Below are 22,801 nucleotides of genomic sequence, written 5' to 3'. Positions count from 1 at the left end.
AAACCTAAACTATTTGCATCTAATATAGTTTTGAAAACTAAAAAGTTTAAGATGTTCAAAACAGTCCATGAATGAACATTAACTTTTCTGTTGAAAGTTGATGTTTGATTTAGTTATGTTTTTGGTGTTTTTACTTGTATCCCCCCCCCCTAAAACTTGAAGAAAAACATGAAAATGTGGGGGTATGAACTCACCTTGAGTGATTTCTTAGTATGGATGATGAATAGAAGAAGTTTCCAAGTCAATAACACTTGGGAGATGCTTGAAGATTCGAAGATCTAGCAACAATTATGATGATATTTGTGTAAGGAACCCATGATTTGAGTGAAGGGGTGTAAGATAATCAAGTGATGGATGAAATTTACTTACCAAAGGAGGATTAAAAGCTCAATATCTCTGGAGAATCTCGAAATCTTGGAGAGAAGTGGAGAGAGAAAAGTGTTTAGCTTAAAGTGAAAGGAAGGACTTCTTGGAGGTGAGATAAGAAATTCCCAGCCCTAGTGCAAGATAACTTGATGGGGAAGGGTGGGAGGGGAAAAGGAATAGACTAGGGATGATGGGATTGGTGACTTAAATCATGAATAGTGATATGGAGTGGATATGGGAGGTTATTTGTGTCATAACTTTAAGGCAAAGTCAACACTCTACCTTAATATCTTATCCACTAGATACTATTCCTAGACAATGATTTTCCTCCAAAAATGATTAAAATATGATTATATAGGGTCTCATATGCCAAAATACGAGTTTGGGTGAAAATCCCGCGTTAAAATCATGAAAAACGGGCTTAAAACGAAGTTGGGGTCGAAAATCGGGAAAAAGATTCGAAATCTGCGAAATTCTGAGCTCAAGACCAAAGTTCGATCCCAACATGCTTAGAACCGAGAGGGAGGTTCGGGTGTTGATGAGAGCTGAGAGGTTGGTTCGGTCCATGGTGCTGAGAAGCGAAAGGGAAGTCAAGGCGAGAGAAGAGAAGCGAAGGCGAAGGCTCAATTCGAAGTAGTCTCGGTTTCGGTCCATGCGAGGTTCGGTCCCATATGTAGTTTCAGTCTCATGCAGGTTCGGTCCTCCTAGTTAGGTTCTTAAGGCTTCCTTCGGTCCTCGCAAGGGGTTTCGGTCCAAGAGGCTTCTTAGGGTTTCGCCTCTAAGAGGGTTTCATTTCTATAGAGTTGTTTCATTAATAATCTTCCCGTTTCACGCAGTTTTTGGCTTCGTTATGGGTCGGGATGTCCCCTAATGATTATAAAACGTTGAGGAAGTTATGAGAGAGATTTCACATACTTGGAGAGATTTCACATACTTAGAGAGATTTGGGAGAGATTTTACATACTTAGAGAGATTTCAGAGAGATTTGGGAGAGATTTCACATACTTGGAGAGATTTCGAAGACATTTCACATACTTGAAGAGATTTCGGAGAGATTTGAGATAGAGAGAGATAGGGCGAGAGAGATTTAGAGAGACTTTAGTTACGACTTCTGTGAGTGTTTGACTTCGAAATGCGAGGTTTGTAAGCCCCATTTTGCCTTGTTATGAGCGTTATACGCCCCCGAAGGGTATGTATTAATGTTTTATTGATTTGTTCCATCAGTTACACTGATTAGGGTTTAGATTTTCTGAACACGTGAAGACTCAAAGTGATACTTTGCATAAAGATAGTGTGTTGTACAATAGCAATCACGATGTAAACCCTAATACACAAGGGTTAATTGAGTTGACCGGTTTGACTTGTTGACTTTATTTGACTTTGATTTGACCGGAAATTGACAGTTGTCACAAATTCCGAGCACTTCTATCGGCACAGATTTCTACCTGAGAGTCTTGCCAGAATAAGATTCCTCAAAATCCCCAAAATAGCCTTGGAATTCAGGTTCTAGAGAGAGATGAATAAATGAGAATGGAGTGGGAAGAAAGAATGAGAACTGAAGGTTATTATAGCTAAATGGGGGGCGTGGTGCAGGGTATTGGTGTGCACCACTCGTTATGTCAGAACAGTTAGTGTGGGTCGCGTAGAAATATGCCATGTGTAGCACCTAGTTCTTGGTACGTATTCTTTGTAATTAACTCTTTAAATAATTGCATTTCGGCCTCTGACTCGGCGAGTTGAAGGACCAACTCGCCGAGTAGAAGAGGGATAAGATGCGGGGTTTAAGCTATGGACTCGGCGAGTAGACCCTGTCTGGACAAAAACCCTAATCCGAGGGTCTGCCCCCTATTTAAACACTTTAACCCGGCCTCCTTCATCCCATTTACTCTCAGAAGACTCCCATAGCAAACACTAGCCGTTTTTTAGCAAATCTAGGGCATTTGAAGTGAGTTGGTGTTCTTGTGATCCAAAAAAGGAAGAGAAGCTTGAAGGAGCAAGAAGGGACTAAAGGGGATCCGAATTTATGCATCATTGGCAGCTCATTCAAGGTAAAAAGTCTGTACCTTGATCTTCCAAATGCTAGATCCCATTTTGTGTAGTTTTAGGGCTTTATGAGCCATTTTAGCTAGTCAACAATGAATGCAAACATGGTTGGGGCCAAAGGGTCGGATCTAGGACCCTTGAGGGGTCACAAGGCAGAAAGTAGGTGCTTTTCCACCCAAAGAAGACCCCATGCAACCCAAGAACTTGTTTTAGGACATTTTGAGCTCAAAGTCCCATGCATGCACGTAAAGTTTGTAACTTTACGTGCTATATCGACTATAGAAGCATAAATCTATCTTTTGATCAAGGGTTGTACGCCTGAAGTCGAAGATTTAGTGAGAGGATGTGATCGACTCAATGGACTCGGCGAGTCCAAGCTTGAGTCCCAAATCAGTTGAGGATCAAAAGGACCCAGTTGAGTGTGGAAAGGTTTTAGGGAGTCCCAGGGAGTGACCCAACGTTCAGGACTAAGCCATTGTTCGGGATATTCATGGGACTCGGCGAGTGCATGAGCAGACTCGGCGAGTCCAAGGCAATCTTCATATAGATGAAGATGAACTCGACGAGTTGTTCATACGACTCAGCGAGTCAAGGGCAGGACCTGTTTATCAGTTGAAGATGAACTCGACGAGTTGTTCATACAACTCGGCGAGTCGGATGAAGATTCAGTCGATGTTCATTTAGAAGGAAAACCCGTCGAGTCATTGCCTAACTCGACGAGTAGAGTCGGGTATAAGGACAAATGGAGGGGTAGGGACTCGGCGAGTTGGCGAGCCAACTCGACGATTCAGGTCAACTGGAAGTTGACTTTGACCTTAACTTTGACATGGTAGGGGTAGGATGGTCATTTTACCCTAAGGTCAGTTAGCAGTGTTTGATTAAGTGTTTTGTGGGAAGTGCAGCCGGAGGATTTCCGAAGTAGCAGCAGCAGATAGACAATTCCCAAGCAGATCAGCAGCTACTTCGAGGTGAGTTACCTTCCAGTAGTGGTGGTTCTACGACCATAATGTCGGCCCATCAGTAGGATTTTTATGATTAGGTGATTGTCTATGTGATATTCATCTAGGTTTTCTACTACCTGATATGTTTATGTGCTAGTATGATATGATGCTATGTGCTAGTGACAGTAGGGGAGATAGTCCCCAGAGTGCCGGTCGATTGGGCCGAAGGGTACGTAGTTATGCCCAGCCGTGCTAGATGGATTATGTGATATGTGTTATGTAGTAGTAGTAGAGGGGTGAAATAGTCCCCATTATCCGGTCGAGAGGACTGAAGGGGAGACCAGCACCCAGATATGCTAGTCAGTATCTGGTCGAGAGGACCGAAGGGGAGGCCAACACCCAGATATGTTAGCCAGTATCCGGTCGAGAGGACCGAAGGGGTAGGTCGGGCACCCAGATATGCCTGACAATATATGTATGTTATGTGATGATATGGTATGTGGTATTGTGGGGGAACTCACTAAGCTTCGTGCTTACAGTTTCCAGTTTTGGTTTTAGGTACCTCTTCTTCGAAGGGGAAGGAGCTGGCGCGGTAGTGGCACATCATACACACACACTGTTTTTCCGCCTTCCGAGATGGTTCTGGGATTTGTACTCTGACTTTTGGTTGATTTCGTAATTTGGTTTTCAAACACGATGTATGGATGCGAAATGATTTGATCAAACAATGTTTTATTTACAAATGTTTTGCAAAGTGTTTAATTAAAAATGAAATTTTTGGACGTGAAATTTGGGATGTTACACCACGTGTCGCTGTTGTGTTGGTCCACGTCACTCTTGTCGGCCGCCTTCTAGAACACACCAGGTGTCAACATGTGGCGGTGCCACGAGTCCGATTCTCATGATGCCACGTTGGCCGGTCGGTGGAGGAGTTTGGCGCCTCTTCTGCCATGTGGCGCACTCTGGTGCCGTCATCGCATTAGGTATTTTCCTGAAATCTTTGGATGACCATAACTTTCGCATACAAGCTCTGTTTTCGACGTTCTTTATATCCTTAGAATCCTCCTCGACGAGATATACAACTTTTCTTTAGATCCCAACAGCTAATTCTCACTCTATCAAAAATTTATATTTTTTTATATGCTTAGGCTGTAAGAGATCGTTGCAGAAAGCATAACTCCTATATATGGACTCCGTTTCCTACTGTCTTTATATTGACTGAATCATATCGATGAGATCTTCAATTTTCGTTTAGATTATTTTTCCTAATAATCTATCGATCTAAGATTCAATTTCTGTGCACGCACTGTCACGCTGAAACTTCGAAAAATCATAACTTCCTTTCACAAAGTCAGATTTTGACGTTCTTTACATGCACGCTCTTGGTTTAATGACTACTGACAACTAACAGAACTAGTCTATTGGCATGCTACAAGGTAACTGTATCCTAACATATAGAGCATATATACCGGAGCACATAATATAGTGAGAAAACTCACCTTGACACTGACTCGGAAGATTGACAATTATGAGGTGATTTTACTGACGATCTGGCTGACGAATAGCACGACGAATGAGTATTAACAGAGGTTTTAGAAAAAACCAGGAATTTCACAGGCGGGACCCCGATACCGAGCACTTCTATCAGCCTGGATTTCTGCCTCAGAGTCTTTCCATAATAAGATTACTCAGAATCCCCAAAATAGCATCGGAATTCGGGTTCTAGAGAGAGATAGAGAAATGAGAATGGAGTGGGAAGAAAGAATGAGAACTGAAGGTATTTATAGCCAAAATGGGGGCGTTGTGCAGGGTATCAGCGTACACCACGTGTTATGTTAGAACAATTGGTGTTGATCGCGTCGAAATTTGTCACGTATCATTGTTGGATTGATCCACGTTACTCTTGTCAGTGACCTTCTAGAACACGTCGTGTGTCAAAATTTGGTTGTGCCATGTGTCTGATTCTCACGATGCCACGTCAACCAGTCGGTGGAGGAGTCTGGTGCCTCTTCTTCCACGTGGCGCACTCCAGTGCCGCCACATCATTGCATCAGGTATTTTCCTGAAAGCTTCGTACAACCTTGACGTCCTCATATGAGCTTCATTTTCAACGTTTTTTATATCCCCGAAATCCTCTCGATGAGATCTACAACTTTTCTTTAGATCCCAATAGCTAATTCTAACTTTATCAAAAATTTATATTTTTGATAGGCTTATGCTATAAGAGATCGTTAGAGAAAGAATAACTCTTATATACATACTCTGTTTCCTACTGTATTTATATTGACGGAATCATATCGATGAGATCTTCAATTCTCGTTTAGATTATTTTGCCTAATAATCTATCGATCTAAGATTCAATTTATGTGCCCGCACCGCCGCACTAAACTTCGAAAAATTATAACTTCGCACGAAGTCAAATTTGGACGTTCTTTATATGCACGCTCTCGGTTAAATGAATGCTATGATTTTCATTTAGATCTCTCAGGCTAGAAAGTGATTTATCAAAAATTCACTCTTTATGATACGTTGAGCCGTGTCGGCTTAATCACGAAACTTTGAAGAACCATAACTTCTTCATACGAAATCGGATTTAAGCGTTCTATATATCTACGGAAATCCTATTCACATTTCATGCATGTTTATGACGATTACTTTGGCTAAAGAGTAATAAATATCTACTTCGAATTTTTATAAACAGCGGTTTATATTGAATTCTATTGGAATGCGAAAATAGGGTGTTACAATTTATTTCTCGGTTTCGAATAACCTTAAGGAACTCTTACGAGATACCAAGATATCTTGTGCAACTGAACTCGAAAACGGAATCCATACCTTGGTTCTTTCTTTTAAGTGTATTGGTTTATACTGGTAGGCATAAAAAAAAGAAAAAAGCAATGGATGAAGGGAGTAGCCAAACTCAAAAGTTGTCAATAAAGTTTATGACAGTGACTTGTAGCAAGTGTAAAAACTAAGGGCATAACTCTAGGAGTTTCAAGGGTCAAGGTGGATCAACTAAGAGTAAAAGGAAATGGGGATATGCCAAGAAGGACAATAGGAAAAGACGGAGAAGGGACCAATGGTCTATGTGTTGGCATAAGAACTTTTGTTTATGTTTTAAGGATGTAAGACATTGTTTCTTCTTGTTGGTTTGCTTTATCTTGGTTTGCTTTGTTTTGTGAAAACACTTATATGAAATATTTTGTAGTGATTTTTAAACAATCAACACCATGGATATGCTTAAGACAATTATGTGTAACTTTTATATGTGGTTTCATACCATAGTAATGTATGTGCCTATTATGCTAACAAAGTTACCCATTCATTTTGGTTGTATATGCAATGATCGTTAAACGGTCAATATTGGATCTTTTGCTTACTAAATTACTAGTAAACGAACCAATATATTCTTGCAAACAAAATATAATTGCACCATTGCACAAACAACAAACACATTTCAAATAAATAAATAAACCAAATTTTCATTACAACAATAAGAAACAAAAACAATTACAACCCTTAAACTAGGATCATAACACCACCTGCTACAAAGTTCAAATCTTCAACCAAATAAAAAAATTAAAACCCAAGTAAATATGCATAAAACTTGAACATTCTAGCATGTTGAAGAGCTTCTTCAAGCCTATTTCTTCCACTCAACAAGTTGGGAAATATTTGCATGGATCTATGGCACATTGGTGGATCGATCCATCGAATGAATGGACACTTCGATCTAGATTTCGAGCATGCCAAAAACTTCGACTTGGGTTGTCGTCGGTCCACAATGTCATAACTACAACTCCTCAACCACAGAAGCAAACAGTCATCTTTGACGTGTGTGTAACGGGTTGGAGAAGAAAGAGAGAATTGGAGAAGAAAAAAAGAGATGAAAGAAAGAGATCGACAGGGATAAACCCTTAAATAAGACCAATTGAACGAGCAACGTAAAAGAACCATTTTACCCTCACATGCTATGCACGTGATGGGAATAAACGACACGTGATCGACGCCGTTTGACGGAAGGACCAATTTTGTAATATCGAAATAACACAATTACACAAGGACCAAGTTTGTCCATTTTCTTAAAGTTGGATTTTATTTGCCTATTTCAACATACCACTGTGAGCATTTCTGTAATTTTGTTTAAATTAAATGACTATATTAATAAAATTAAAATAATTATTTTTCAATATTTTGGGGTTTATTTTATTACTTGGAAAGTTGAAGGGCCCGGAGCCGCATCATAGAATCCCAATTTGGTTTTCACTCAAAATTCAAAATACAAATGGAGTTAGTCGACCGTTGAAGTCAATGGAGTAGATTTCAGTGGTTTCAAACTAAATCTAGGCAAACGGAGACGCTTTCTAGGGTTTACTCACTCGACGTTGTCTGAGGAGGATTCTTCAGCTGAAATATCTCATCTTTTGTTGCTCCTAAATTATGAGGCGCCATGGCTGGCAACGGCCCCTTCACCCTCTACAGGTTACCTCCTTTTTGGGTTTTACAGTTGCTGCTGCCGACTTGTTTATTTGCGTTCTTTTCAAAAACTTCACCTGGTTAAGATTACTAGGGGAGTTGATTTGTTCCTTCAACTCATTCCTTAATCCTTATGTGTGTGTTTACAGATAGTGGGAATGTCAATATACGGTTTCTTGGTTGTAGCCTTCTATACCTTCCTTGGGCTTTTCCTTGGTACCCGGACCACTGTGATTGTCGTCACGTCAATCTTTTCTTTTACGGTAGGTAGCAAACAATCGGTGACAATTAATTAATTGCTCATCATTTTATTCCTCTTATCAAAATTTTCTTTTGAATTTCTTCAGGCACTTGCAGTTATGCTTTTATTTGTCAGGTGCACTGCAATTGACCCGACTGATAAAACTAACTTTAAAAGGAAGAAGAAGAAGAGCATGTCCAATGCAGTTTCGCAGCTCAATTATGGTTTTATACTGGGTCACATAGTTATGAGATTTTTCACTAAAATTGAGCGCAAGATCCTTCAGAAATTTATAAGGCGCAAGTACCTGGATCCTTTGAGTACAACAGCTCAGATGGAGCCTCTGCTTCCATTCCCTCTTGTCATTAAGGATGATTCAGTTTCACCTGACCCACTACTAGCAGACATCTCATTTTGCGTTCTATGTGATTCTCAGGTCCGTACTTTAATTTATATAAATGGAGTTAAAATGGGGATTTAAACTATGAAGTTGGCTGATGCCGGGTGCATAATTAATTGTATATAAGGCCAGATATGTCAACACGGAAAATCAACCTGCATGATCTATGAAGCAATTTAGATTTTGTGTTTCCTACCCCTATTTTCTAACATTCTTTTTATAATATTAATTAATACTATTCGACCTTCTTTTTTTATAGGTTAAAAAGCAGAGCAAGCACTGCAGGACCTGCAATCGCTGTGTTGAAGGGTTCGATCACCACTGCAGGGTAACTAAGATTTGAATATCTTGTTTTGTTTCTTTCATTATTTTATAAAAATCTGAAAGTAAGTAATAATGATTTCTGGTTCCAGTGGTTAAACAACTGTGTTGGGAAAAAGAACTACAGAACCTTCATTCTTCTCCTCATCTTTGTCTTGTTAATGGTAAGTGAGGTGCTATTTTTCATTAATATCTCCTCATGTCATGTGTTTGTTTGACCACAAAGTTTTGATAATCCATCCTTCCAGCTTATGATAGAAGGAGGGACCGCAGTTGTGGTTTTTATTAGGTGCTTTATGGATGCAAAAGGGCTAGACATGGAGCTTCAAAGAAGGCTCCATGTTCATTTTCCTAGACCACTTCTTTCAGCCATCTGCGTAAGTTGTTCTTAGTTTCAAACTCATAAAACCTCTCTGCTCTCTGTTTGTTTATCAATTATCAATCATACATTACAAACTGATTATTAGTGTTTATCATATCAATGTGACAGGTTTTCCTGGTTCTACTCACAGCTTATGGTTCAGCAGCTCTAGGACAACTTTTCTTCTTTCATGTTGTTCTTATCCGAAAGGTATTAAATCCGATGATATATGATTGTTAATTTTCTATTTAATAATGATTCACATCTCATGATCAAACTAAAACTATAGGGAATGCGAACTTATGATTACATAATGGCATTGAAAGAAGAAAATGAGTTGGCGGAACTAGAGCTGTCTGATGATTCGGATTTGTCTTCTGAAGAGAGTATAGACTTTGATTCCCCTAAAAAAACAAAATTCGCCATGTGTATGTGTAGAGAGAGAACACCGGAGGTACTTATTGGGGCACAATTTGTTTAATTTGTCTTGGGTGTGTGAGACACAATTTGTTTAATTTTTTATTTTTTCAGACCCAGCACAGACTTTCTGTAAGAATCGATAGAGAACCTACCCAGACAACAAAGAAGCAGAAGCAGGAGGGTGGTTTTCGTGCAAGTATTAATCCATGGAAGCTTATCAATATGAGCAGGGAGAAAGCTGTAGCAGCTGCTGCAAAGGCTAGGGAAAGGTTCACGAGACAAAAGGATGATTCCCTAATTAAGCCATTACCATTACCACTGGAGACCAAAAACGGACTGTTGATGACTCCTCTTCCGCTTGTTGTAAAACCTGGATCGCCTGGGAGGTTCTCAAGCCCAAGAAGACGGGTATCTATTTCTCCATCACCAAACCAAAAGTATAAGAGTAATTTCGATCTTAAGTTAACAGATGTGTCTAGGGAACTTGATACTTATATTTCAAGGCAGGTGTTATGCTCTGTTCTGAAGAAGGGCGAGAGTGAGTCATCCCCATCCCCAAGATAGATATATTCTTCTCTCAGTCTTTGAGAAAGATAAATTATTTACTTTTAATTATTACAAGTTTTTCTGTTCTTTTGATTTGCTTCTCAATTTATCTATCTTGCATTACAATCAATGGTAGTAATACCGAAGTATAAAGGTATATGCAATGCAACGGAAAACTGTTCCATTGAAGAGTAAAACAGGATGTTTCACAAAAGAAAAAACCAACTCACTCCAATCGAATAACTAGAGACAAATTAAACTCAATAAAGAATGGCCGAAAAGGATTTTAATGACTTCTTGTGATATATGCGATACAGATAGAAAAACCAAAAGAAAGAACTTAGAACTTAAAACCTACTTTACGATCACTCACAACTGAACACAAAACTCCTATTTACACAAATGGTCCCTTGCACTATAGCCTCGTTCACACGTTAGACCCTATACTTAGTTTTAAGCCATTTTACCTACAATTAAGTTATACTGTGAGGATTTTTTTCGTTCTCAAGCTAGGCTTTTGGATAAGACTTTGGCTCGTCTTTGGACAAGACTCTTGATTCTCTAGTGGATCATTGTTCTCCAGTCTTACCCTAGTTTTTGATATTAGGCTATCCTCATTCTCAACTCAATCCTACCCAATTATCTATTAAAAAATTGTTATCTCCTTCATTAAAATACATAACCCAATTATACAAAAAATTTATCACTCGTAAGCAATCCAATCCAACCCATTTTTAACTAACAAATTATATATAAAAAATATATCAATATTAATCTCATTTGTAGAGAAAAATAAATTATGTATTTTGGTATATTTTATTTTATTTTATTTTTTAATAAAGATAAAATATATTTATTTCAAATTTACTTTTAGTTTATAAAAGTTAATATAATTCCCTCGTTGAGCGGTTGACATGTGGACAATGAAAGGGTAAAGAAATTAGCGAGCTGAGTTCGTAGGCATGAGCGATAGCTTTGGCTCACCAATAGGGTTAATTTTAGGTCCTACTAACTTATAAGTTCTATCATTATCTCTAAAATACTAGTAGAACATGACAAGTCATCTTTTCAAACACAATGTGACCTTTTCCGGATGGTTTGTGAGACTTAGAGTGTGTTTGTCAATGAATGTTGTCTTTTTGCTTTTGATGTCCGTTCTACCTTGCTCCAAGAAGCGATATCATCTCCTATATAAAGTTGTGAACCATAAGGAATAAATACATGTTTATTGAGTTTTCCCTCGAAATTTTTTTTCGTCGTATTTAATCTTTATGCAAGAAATAAAACCGAAAACTTTAAGTGTGAAAGAGTCACCTCCCAACATGAAGCCTCGTGTTATTCACCATTTTATTTAGTGTGATGTTCATTCTTTCAACAACTTCTTTTTGGTAGGGTGTTTTTGGAACTGTAACGACCATAAAATTCCAACCAATTTAAACTTTTCAAAAACAACCCGATTTCATTAAATTATTACAAAAGGGTTTTCAATACAATTAATTTAGAGTATTCCCAGAATCACATCACAACATAAATATGAGGAGCGGTGCGATCACGCCTTTGTCTTGTCACAGTCTCCTGAAGAACCTGAAAAACATTAAACCACAACTGTAAGCCCGAAAGCTTAGTGAGATATCCCCAAAATACCAACCACATATACCATACACGCATAACATGCCATATCATATTCGATCACAAAACAGACATGCACTTCGGGTCTACTGTGTGACTAGTCCGCCGCACCGGCCAACAGTCCACCTGGTCCACCCTCCGAGTCTAGCCATATACATCGAGTCTGCAGTGTGATTGGTCCGCCCACACCGGGCCTTTAGTCGGCATGGTCCACTCTCCAACCCTCGGCACGTCTGGTCCGCCCTCTTGGGGCCTACAGCCTATCCGGACCGCTCGTTGGGCCTTTGGGATAACCAGTCCGCCCTGGGTATCTTGGCCTACAGCACAAAGCAGGACCCGCCTCAACCCAACCCCAGTCCAACAACCATGTGCACATAAACATACAATCATATAACAATTCACAGTCAACAAGCCGATCTAGCAGATCACATAACATATCATCATCCTAACCAGGATACCGACCTAACCGGTCACTAGCATAGCATCATCCTACATAACAGGATACCGACCTTAACCAAGTCTCTAACATATACCATCCTAGCTACCAGGATGCAACCATATCAAAGCAATAACATAACAACAAATACCCGGATCTCAATCCGATAAAGGGTCGGCCTTGGTTCCTTAGACCCTGTTGATATAGTGAGGGTAACTCACCTTGCCACTGCCGAAACTCTGAACTGAAGAAGCAGATTCTCGAATCACCGACTCACCGAAAATCCCGAACTAGCCAACATAGCACAAATAATCGTTAGGCTAAGCACAATACCCTTCCAAGGATAAATTGACCAATTTACCCTTAACTCATTCCGACCCAACACTGGATAAGCTCTCAAGCCCACTAATGGCCCAAAGTCCAAAAGTCCGAAGCAAAGCCCACTATTGGCCCAATTTACTAAATTGGGCCCACCTCACCAAATGGGCCTAGACCCATGGTTCACAACAACTAATGGGTCCACAATACTCTATCCATAATGTCCAGTCACAGCCCAAAATCCAGCAGCCCGAATAATCAGCCCAATCCCTAAGGCCCAAAATGAAAAACCCAACAGAGGGAGTACGATGGGCGTACCCTCCTTGGTACGCGGGGCGTACACGCTGATTCGCAAATGGGGATCGGGGCGTAACTTCGCTGCTCATTAAGTCCGCATAACTTCTTAATAGCTTAAGCTCTTAAGCCCAAACTTCAGATCCTTAGGCCAAATATGCCTAAGATTCATAAAGTCTCAAACTTTATCACTTGGGACGTTCATAAAGCTCTTAATCCATTAAAACCTATATATCTCACACATGGAACAACCACAGCCCTTGGGACCTCATTTTTCTCACTCAAGACCTCTCCAAAGGTCTGAAAGGACAGATAATCTCGACCAACTCAAAACATGCATCAAGATGAGGACTTTTGGGACAAGAATGATATCAAAACTTCACAACACTTAGATCTATGCAATATAAATGGCAAGAAAGAAGCTTTATACCTCAGATAGGCTCCAAAGGATGATATCTTTCTAGATCTATAAGCTCCAGCCACTCAACTCCTTCTTTGACAACTTCCTCTTTCTTCTTCTATCCTCTCCTTTGCCAAAATAAGCTTTTCAAGGCCAAACACACCCAACAATGGAGGTGGAACGGCTATCTAGGGTTTCTAAGATTAAGAGAGAGCTTATGGAGGCTAGGGTATGAACCAACATGTTCCTTATATAGTGGCTGACCCTAATTTTAGGGTTTTAGAACTCTGAGAGTACATTGGGCGTACTCAACCTTGCACCCGCGTCCAATTACACACTTACGCTGGGCGTACTCGGCGTGTCCCCAAATTTCATATTTGGCCCTCCTTTTCCACTTTTCTCACAAAAGGACCAAAATACCCTTCCTCTTAAATCCCGGGGACTCACAAATAAGTATTTTTAGGAACGGGGCGTTACAATTCTCCCCCACTTAAATTAGGCTTCGCCCTTGAAGCCTGCGGCAACTCTACTCCAGAACTTCTCCCGCAACGCACCACCTGGCATTAACCAAACCAGGTTCCTTAAGACACACCCTTCGAAATCCATAACTCAACCTTCCCTTTTCTTGCGGTGTTCTGACCACCGCTTCAAGCCGGCCACCGGCTTCACCCTTTGATAACCACACTTATCAGATTCTACACTTATCAACCGAGTACCACTCCATGGAACTTTTCTCGATCCTGATTACAACAATCACTTGACTCTTACGAGCTAGATATAACGCTGAACCATCGGGTTCCCGATCCGAGTCCAACTCTATCCATTCCATGCTGACAGAATGACACATTCTTCAACCTCAGAGCACTCCCACGAGTTCTCCTCTTACAATCGCATGCACATGCCGAACTAGCTCTAGCACCCTCGGGATGGGAAAACCCGTCACACTGACGACACCTCCAAACATCCCCAGGATGAATCACCACTACATACACAATTCCTTGATCAGAGTCAATCTGGGAATCCAAGACTCCATCCCAACATCCTTTCCGAGCCTTTTGGCTCTACCCCCGCGGAAATCCTTCCGCAACCTCAGCAGACATCCCATCCAGATGTGATTCCGTACCACTGCCGCAATCACGCTACTCAATGACCATAATTGGATCACTCTGATCATAACTCTACACTGCCGCTTTCACTTCCGTGAATTTACACTCCCTCTCGGAGCTACATTCCTCTCTCTTTCCTTATCAAGAAAATCCACTTGGCCGCCTTGTCACTGCGACAAGTGCCACGGTGCTCGCCCAACGCTACACCACTCCCCTATAGCATAACCGCTATCCATGCAACACACATGCTCTGAATCTGCTCGCAAGGACTCTCGAGTCCATGCACTATCTCCACTAATCGAGATCAATACCCGGGGCCAGGGCTTCTAATGCTAACACATCGCGACATACTCAATCCATTTCCTCGAACCGATCTAACAATACCTGCAAAGTCTTCAGCATGACTGGACCGCCTTACCAGGACTTCAGCCAATCTGGACCACTCTCAGAACCTTCAGCCAATCTGGACCGCCCTCCATGGCCTTCAGCCTGGCTGAACCGTTCTCCGAGCCTTCGGCCTGACTGGTACGCCTACCGGCCTTCAGTCTACCCGAACCGCTCAACTAGCATTCATCCTTCCGAGTTATCTCTCGGGGAAATCCTCCCATGCATACTGTTCTACCCCTCTAGGGGTTCCGAACTCTATCTCCATCATACATACTCAATCCCGGCCTGATCCCAGGCCCTCTACAATCAAATACCCTTGGTCTGTATTCCGCCCCGCATGCCTGCCACTTACTCATACCAGCCTACGCTCTTGGCTGAAAGAACACTGCTGGATCCCAAGCAGCTAAACAACCTCCCATGCTCATCGATTGTCCGGAGAATTTTTCAATTCTCCCCCACTTATAACACTGACTATCAACCACCGGTCGCCATCACCGACCTCCCTTAACAACCCTACACAACACAAACACGAACACGCGAACTGATTCCCACTAGCACTAGCAACCTTAACAAAATCACATATCAACACTGATCATCCCGAGCTCGAAAGAAACTCGATCTTCAGCTAACCCCTCCTCAGATGCAGATGCTACCCGGCATTCAGACCAAATGCCAGATTTCCACTAATAACCCTCATGAATGATAACCAACGAAATTCCCAACACTAACCCATAACCATACCATGACCCTCAAGGAACAACGAATACCACACCGAAAACCACACAATGAGAGTAGCAGATAAACAATACTCCACAATAATCACAAGATAACAAGTCATCAAGAAAGAAACATACCCGCAGCTGCATCCGGCACTGCTCTGACCTCCTCTGTTGTAAGCTGAAAAGCACGACCTTGAGCCCTTGGGGGCTCCGCTTCACCCTGACCTCCACCCGTGATCCTCAAAGTGGCCGGTGCTGGAGCCTGCACCGGTCCTGCAGCAAGCTGTGGACAGTTGACCCTCAAATGTCCAACCTGATGACAATCATAACAAATTCTCAAATCCTAAACAGGCGCTGACTGCCAACAATCCCTCGCATAGTGCCCCTCCTTTCCGCACTTGCGGCATGCACCACCGGACCTACAAACTCCGGTGTGACCCTTCCCACACTTCCCACAAGTGTGGCTGCTCTGATCTCCCACCCTAGAATCAACGGTCTTGGACCGTTTCGGCGCTGGCTGCGACTGCACCAGAGCCTGCCTCAGCTCACGCAACTGCAACTCAATCTCCAACTCACGCTTCCTGGCGGCCTCCTGCAACTCCAACAAAGTCTCGCACCTCTGCGTAGACACAAACTGTCTGATATCTCTCTTGAGCATACTCAGATATCGGGACATCTGAGCCTGCTCCGAAGCGAACTCAGGGCAAAACATCGCCCTCTCAGTGAACATCCTGGTGATCTCAGTCACCAACTCCGAACCCTGTTTTAGCTCCAGGAACTCCTGAGCCAATCTCTCCCTCTCAACCCGCGGAACATAACGAGTGCTGAACATCTCTCTAAACTGATCCCATGAAACCGCAACCCTCTGCGCATCCGAATATGACCCCGTGGTCAATCTCCACCAATCCTTCGCCCCGAGCCTCAACAGGTTCAAAGCACACCTCACCCTCTGATCAGCAGGGCATGAACACGTGAAGAAACACCCCTCCACGTCCGACAACCATCTCATAGCAACAATCGGGTCTTGAACTCCATCAAAGGTAGGAGGCTTCGTATTATCGAAGTCCCGATACTGAAAACCTCGACCGACTCCTCCCCTGCCGCTGCTACAGCCGTTGTAGCCGTCGCGGTAGCCGTCTCAGTGAGAGCCGCATAGCGCTCATCAAAATACTCAACCATGGCAGTCTTGATCGACCCAAACAGTTCTGGCAGCTCGGCCCGGAACAACGCAGCAACCTCATCATGCAGGATCTCACGAATCCTAGCATCCAACTCGCCTGTGCTCATCTGACCAACAACCTCGGGCGGTACTGACCCGCCCAGAATTCCCTCTTCTGCTCCCGATCCTGACCCGGATCCACTCCCAGCATCCCTCGGAATCTCCATACTGAAAAACACCACAAAATCTTAGATTCTTCCCACTATCCTGGGAACCAACTCTCAATCCAACCCTAGAGGTCATGGTTTCCCTGATATGCGTATGGGTCCTGTGCTTTCAGTAGTACGGCCCCATACTACCTTCCACACCTACCCATATTTGTATTAAGTACTACCACAACACCCTAGTGAAAACATACATAACAAATGCTCAACCCTCACTACTAGATGAACACTGGAAATCTCCCACAAGGAAACCCTAGGCTAACAGGCATCATAAATCAGGCAACATTATCATGAAATCCTGAAGATCCCTAGCCTAGCACTAGCATGCCGTTCTATCAAAGCTCAAAAACAAATATCATGTATGGTATTTTGGGGTTACTTACTGGCTCCGGCTGATCGTACCTCTGCGTCCTCCTTTACCCATTTTGAAAACCGTTATAAATTCTCTTTTGAAAACCCTCCTCGATTTGAGACTGGAGTCACACGAGTTTTCCTCCAATTCACTCAAACCAAGGCTCTGATACCAACTTGTAACGACCATAAAATTCCAACCAATTTAAACTTCTCAAAAACAACCTGATTTCATTAAATTATTACAAAAGGGTTTTCAATACAATTAATTTAGAGTATTCCCAGAATCACATCACAACATAAATATGAGGAGCGGTACGATCACGCATTTGCCTTGCCACGATCTCCTAAAGAACCTGAAAAACATTAAACCACAACTGTAAGCCCGAAAGTTTAGTGAGATATCCCCAAAATACCAACCACATATACCATACACGCATAACATGTCATATCATATCCGATCACAGAACAGCCATGCACTTCGGGTCTACTGTGTGACTAGTCCGCCGCACCGGCCAACAGTCCACCTGGTCCACCCTCCGAGTCTAGCCATATACATCGAGTCTGCAGTGTGATTGGTCCGCCCGTACCATGCCTTCAATCCACCTGGCCCACTCTCTGAGTCTAGAGTATGATTGGTCCGCCCACACCGGGCCTTTAGTCGGCATGGTCCACTCTCCAAGCCTCGGCACGTCTGGTCCGCCCTCTTGGGGCCTACAGCCTATCCGAACCGCTCGTTGGGCCTTTGGGATAACCAGTCTGCCCTGGGTATCTTGGCCTACAGCACAAAGCAGGAACCGCCTCAACCCAACCCCAGTCCAACAACCATGTGCACATAAACATACAATCATATAACAATTCACAGTCAACAAGCCGATCTAGCAGATCACATAACATATCATCATCCTAACCAGGATACCGACCTAACCGGTCACTAGCATAGCATCATCCTACATAACAGGATACCGACCTTAACCAAGTCTCTAACATATACCATCCTAGCTACCAGGATGCAACCATATCAAAGCAATAACATAACAACAAATACCCGGATCTCAATCCGATAAAGGGTCGGCCTTGGTTCCTTAGACCCTGTTGATATAGTGAGGGTAACTCACCTTGCCACTGCCGAAACTCTGAACTGAAGAAGCAGATTCTCGAATCACCGACTCACCGAAAATCCCGAACTAGCCAACATAGCACAAATAATCGTTAGGCTAAGCACAATACCCTTCCATGGATAAATTGACCAATTTACCCTTAACTCATTCCGGCCCAACACTGGATAAGCTCTCAAGCCCACTAATGGACCAAAGTCCAAAAGTCCGAATCAAAGCCCACTATTGGCCCAATTTACTAAATTGGGCCCACCTCACCAAATGGGCTTAGACCCATGGTCCACAACAACTAATGGGTCCACAATACTCTATCCATAATGTCCAGTCACGGCCCAAAATCCAGCAGCCCGAATAATCAGCCCAATCCCTAAGGCCCAAAATGAAAAACCCAACAGATGGAGTACGTTGGGTGTACCCTCCTTGGTACGCGGTGCGTACACGTTGATTCGCAAATGGGGATCGGGGCACTGACTCACTACGCGGGGTGTAACTTCGCTGCTCATTAAGTCCACATAACTTCTTAATGGCTTAAGCTCTTAAGCCCAAACTTCAGATCCTTAGGCCAAATATGCCTAAGATTCATAAAGTCTCAAACTTTATCACTTGGGACGTCCATAAAGCTCTTAATCCAAGGTCTTAATCCATTAAGACCTACATATCTCACACATGGAACAACCACAGCCCTTGGGACCTCATTTTTCTCACTCAAGACCTCTCCAAAGGTCTAAAAGGACAAATAATCTCGACCAACTCAAAACATGCATCAAAATGAGGACTTTTGGGACAAGAATGATGTCAAAACTTCACAACACTTAGATCTATGCAATATAAATGACAAGCAAGAAGCTTTATACCTCAGATAGGCTCCAAAGGATGATATCTTTCCAGATCCATAAGCTCCAGCCACTCAACTCCTTCTTTGACAACTTCCTCTTTCTTCTTCTAGCCTCTCCTTTTCCAAAATAAGCTTTTCAAGGCCAAACACACCCAACAATGGAGGTGGAACGGCTATCTAGGGTTTCTGAGATTAAGAGAGAGCTTATGGAGGCTAGGGTATGAACCAACATGTTCCTTATAAAGCGGCTGACCATAATTTTAGGGTTTTAGAACTCTGAGAGTACGTTGGGCATACCTCTAGTACGTTGGGCGTACTCAACCTTGCACCCGCGTCCAATTACACACTTACGCTGGGCGTACTCGGCGTGTCCCCAAATTTCATATTTGGCCCTCCTTTTCCACTTTTCTCCCAAAAGGACCAAAATACCCTTCCTCTTAAATCTCAGGGACTCACAAATAAGTACTTTGAGGAACGGGGCGTTACAGGAACTATCAACATGTTCTTCATTGTTGCATTCACCTATCTTATTAGAATTCAAGTATTTTATCTTCAAATTTATTTCATTCTCGAAAATAGCTTTCAACTTCTTGAATATAGTAATGACATAAGTGTGATGTAGTATTATGATCCTTTTATTAATGAATCTGATGTAGTATTGTAAACATAAGAATAGTATCGTAAACATAAGCATATTTCTGGGTTGTACTTAACACCTTATGGTTAACAACACACCTCAATTAGAGCTCAAGTCTCATCAAGTTATACAGAATGTGAAATAAGAATGTCAGTCAACAGAAATAAAGTTGTGTGATGATTCAAATTTGTCTTTAGAAGAGAGAGAGAGAGAGAGAGAGAGAGAGAGAGAGAGAGAGATTTGTTAAAAGGTTACATGCCTGTGAGGTAGTTTTAGTAAGAAATCACATAGAACCGGTCAAAAAAAATAAGCAAGTGAGTTTAATGTGAATATCAAATCCTAGTCCTGATACAATGCAAAAGCCATACATAGTCAGGAATCAATGCAAAAGCAATAAATCATACAAGAACCATGCAGTCGGGCATTAGACCAAGAGTTCTCAGGCTATCCAACTTGACTGCACACAATCCCTTAGGGTAAACATTCAACAAACAGTCAATACTATCATTACCTTAACCAATTATGACACTTAGCAGTATTATATAATCCACATACAAGACTTTATCAGTTTAGCATACCATAACACCCAAGGTCCTACACTACACAAGCATAACAAGGAGTTATCCTAGTCAACTAACGTACTTGTACTCTAATAATATCTTTATCCTACCATGCAAAGGATATACAATGGGATACATGGCATAGTCAGAAACGCACATGAGCTGAAAAAGCGGAGAAGCACAACAACACTCTCACACCTTGCACTGAACAATCTCTTGAACCAACTAGAACCACAAGAGATGAATCCTTAATCAACAATCTAAATCCTCCAAGTTTAACCCAAAGTCAAACTGGTCAAAAGCCAACGGTCAACCAAGTCAATAGCCACCATGACATGGAGACTATTGGATTAGGTGTCTAAGCACATAACTATATAATTGGTATATACTTGAACTGATAGAAGCACAAGTCCTTTGAGGTTGCCTTCACTCTTGCAACTTGACATGATGACTTTTGGAGAGAAGTTAAATTAATATAAGTGATTTATTAATATGTTATGAAAATAATATATTAATTAGAAATCATGTTATTTAATTAATATTTAATCATAAATTAATTTGGAATTAATTTTGGGATTAAAGGAATTAATTAAAAGTACAGGGGTTGTTTTGCAAATCATTGATAGTTGTAAAGTTTGGCTCTTGGACTCCTTGGATAGGAGTGGACGAAAATTATAGGGTGGACCTATAAGTTTTCGTCCAAGGACTTTTAAAAGAGGAGTACATAGGTTCCTTAGGCCTTAAGCAGGGAATTAGGGTTTCCAACTGCAAACCTGTGACATCCCCAAAATCACGGTCAGAAAAAACCGGTTTAATTTATACTTTTAAAATAATTTCAGAGTAATCTTTTGATTAAAAGAGTTGCGGAATTTTTTCCCAAAACGAAATATGTCAAAGATAGTACAAGTATAGTCCCATTCATGGTATTGTATGTTGATGACATACTGCTTATAGGAAACGACGTTCCAACTCTGCAGGAGGTTAAGTTCTGACTTGGAAAGTGTTTCACTATGAAGGATCTATGAGAGGTTTCCTATATTTTGGGAATAAGGAATTTGAGGAATAGGAGTAGAAGACTAATTGGACTTAGTCAAAGTATGTACTTGGATAAGGTGCTAAAGCGTTTTAGCATGGAGAATTCCAAGAAAGGAGAGCTACCTATCCAGAGCAATACCAAACTAAGTAAGACTCAGAGTCCGAGTACGGATGTCAAGATAGCATAAATGATTCGGGTTCCATATGCTTCTGCCGTTGGGTCGATCATGTATGTTATGACATGTACTCTCCCTGACGTGGCTTTTGCTTTGAGCATGGTTAGTCGATATCAGGGAAATCCGGGTAAAGTTCATTGGATAGCGGTTAAGAACATTCTTAAGTATCTGCAAAGGATGAAGGACTAGGTCCTTGTGCTTTGTGGCATTGATGACTTAAGAGTTACTGGGTATAGCGACGCCAACTTTCATACAGACAGAGACAACTTCCGTTCTCAGTCGGGCTGGGTGTTTACCCTTAATGGAGGAGTAGTAACTTGGAAAAGTTCCAAGAAAGAGACCTTAGCAGATTCAACATGTGAATCGGAATATATAGCTACGAGCAAAGCATCAAAGGAGGCTATATGGTTGAAGAACTTCATTGGAGACCTTGGAGTTGTGTCAGCCATTAAGGAGCCGATGGAAATTTTCTGTGATAATGAAGGAGCAGTTGCCTTAACCAAGGAACCAAGAGATCATGGCAGATCTAGACATATCGATAGGAAATACCATTTCATCAGACATCGAGTAGAAGAAGGACACCTCATTGTTAAGAGGGTATCATCAGAAGAGAATCATGTCGATCCCCTCACAAAGGGTCTAAGTAGGATTAAGCACATTCAGCATGCGAGGAACATTGGTCTGAAGGATGATATTAATTTTAGTGATTAGATAAATTGAGAAACTTGTAACAGATAAATGTAATTAACATTTGATGATTAAGTAATGGAGATTTATTTATGAGTATAGTTTACTATCTTTTGTCAATTGTTTATCTTTATGTTTCCACTTTGCATGTTTTACTTCGCAAATAATTGGATAATTCAAATATCCACAGTCGATCATACTTTAGAAGTAAGTAGTGAATTAAGACTGTCATGAATTGGTTTGTAGATTGTCTAAGTGTTTAGATATATCAATGGTTTACTGCAACGTTCATGAGTACTTTTGAAATGGGGATTTAAGTATGGATCAAACTCACACTCATAGAATTACTTCATGGAATTTATCACGGGTAATTATGAGATGATAATATTGTATAATCTTTAAACTGAGATATATGAGTTGTTGTTTACGAGTTGGTTGTGCATTGATAAACGCATCAGTAACTTGATGTTATAAAATGTATTGTTGTGTACAATTTAATGAGTAAATAGTAGAAGCATAAAACCCAAAATTTATCTGTTCCTTTTGCCCTAAGGGGGGAAAAGCGATATCTTGGGCCCCTCGATGATTTGGTGTTCACTTATGTGTCAGGCCCGG

At 41.5% G+C, this 22,801-nt stretch overlaps 2 protein-coding genes across 2 annotated transcripts in view; one reads left to right on the top strand and one right to left on the bottom strand.

The window, feature by feature from the left end:
* Positions 1-7,626: 7,626 nt before the first annotated feature.
* On the top strand, positions 7,627-10,208 carry LOC145076942 (DHHC-type zinc finger family protein). The gene is made up of 9 exons (XM_079022737.1): positions 7,627-7,832; positions 7,976-8,089; positions 8,174-8,503; positions 8,727-8,795; positions 8,881-8,952; positions 9,037-9,165; positions 9,279-9,359; positions 9,439-9,603; positions 9,681-10,208. Exons 1-9 carry the CDS (start codon positions 7,791-7,793, stop codon positions 10,131-10,133), a joined length of 1,455 nt encoding a protein of 484 aa, XP_078878863.1. The 5' UTR covers positions 7,627-7,790; the 3' UTR covers positions 10,134-10,208.
* A 1,441-nt stretch (positions 10,209-11,649) lies between these two features.
* The window catches only part of LOC145073024 (Flavin containing amine oxidoreductase family), a 28,049-nt gene continuing 16,897 nt past the window's right edge, over positions 11,650-22,801 (bottom strand). The window contains exon 9 of the mRNA XM_079019572.1: positions 11,650-11,699. Coding sequence (XP_078875698.1) covers positions 11,665-11,699 — 35 coding nt within the window. The 3' untranslated portion in view covers positions 11,650-11,664. The remainder of the gene's footprint in view (positions 11,700-22,801) is intronic.

The sequence above is a fragment of the Lactuca serriola genome, chromosome 9 (assembly GCF_051521515.1).
Source record: "Lactuca serriola cultivar US96UC23 chromosome 9, Lser_US96UC23_V15, whole genome shotgun sequence".
Lineage (NCBI taxonomy): Eukaryota > Viridiplantae > Streptophyta > Magnoliopsida > Asterales > Asteraceae > Lactuca > Lactuca serriola.
Note: the sequence above shows the minus strand (reverse complement) of the source record. Positions and strands in the feature narration are given on the sequence as shown.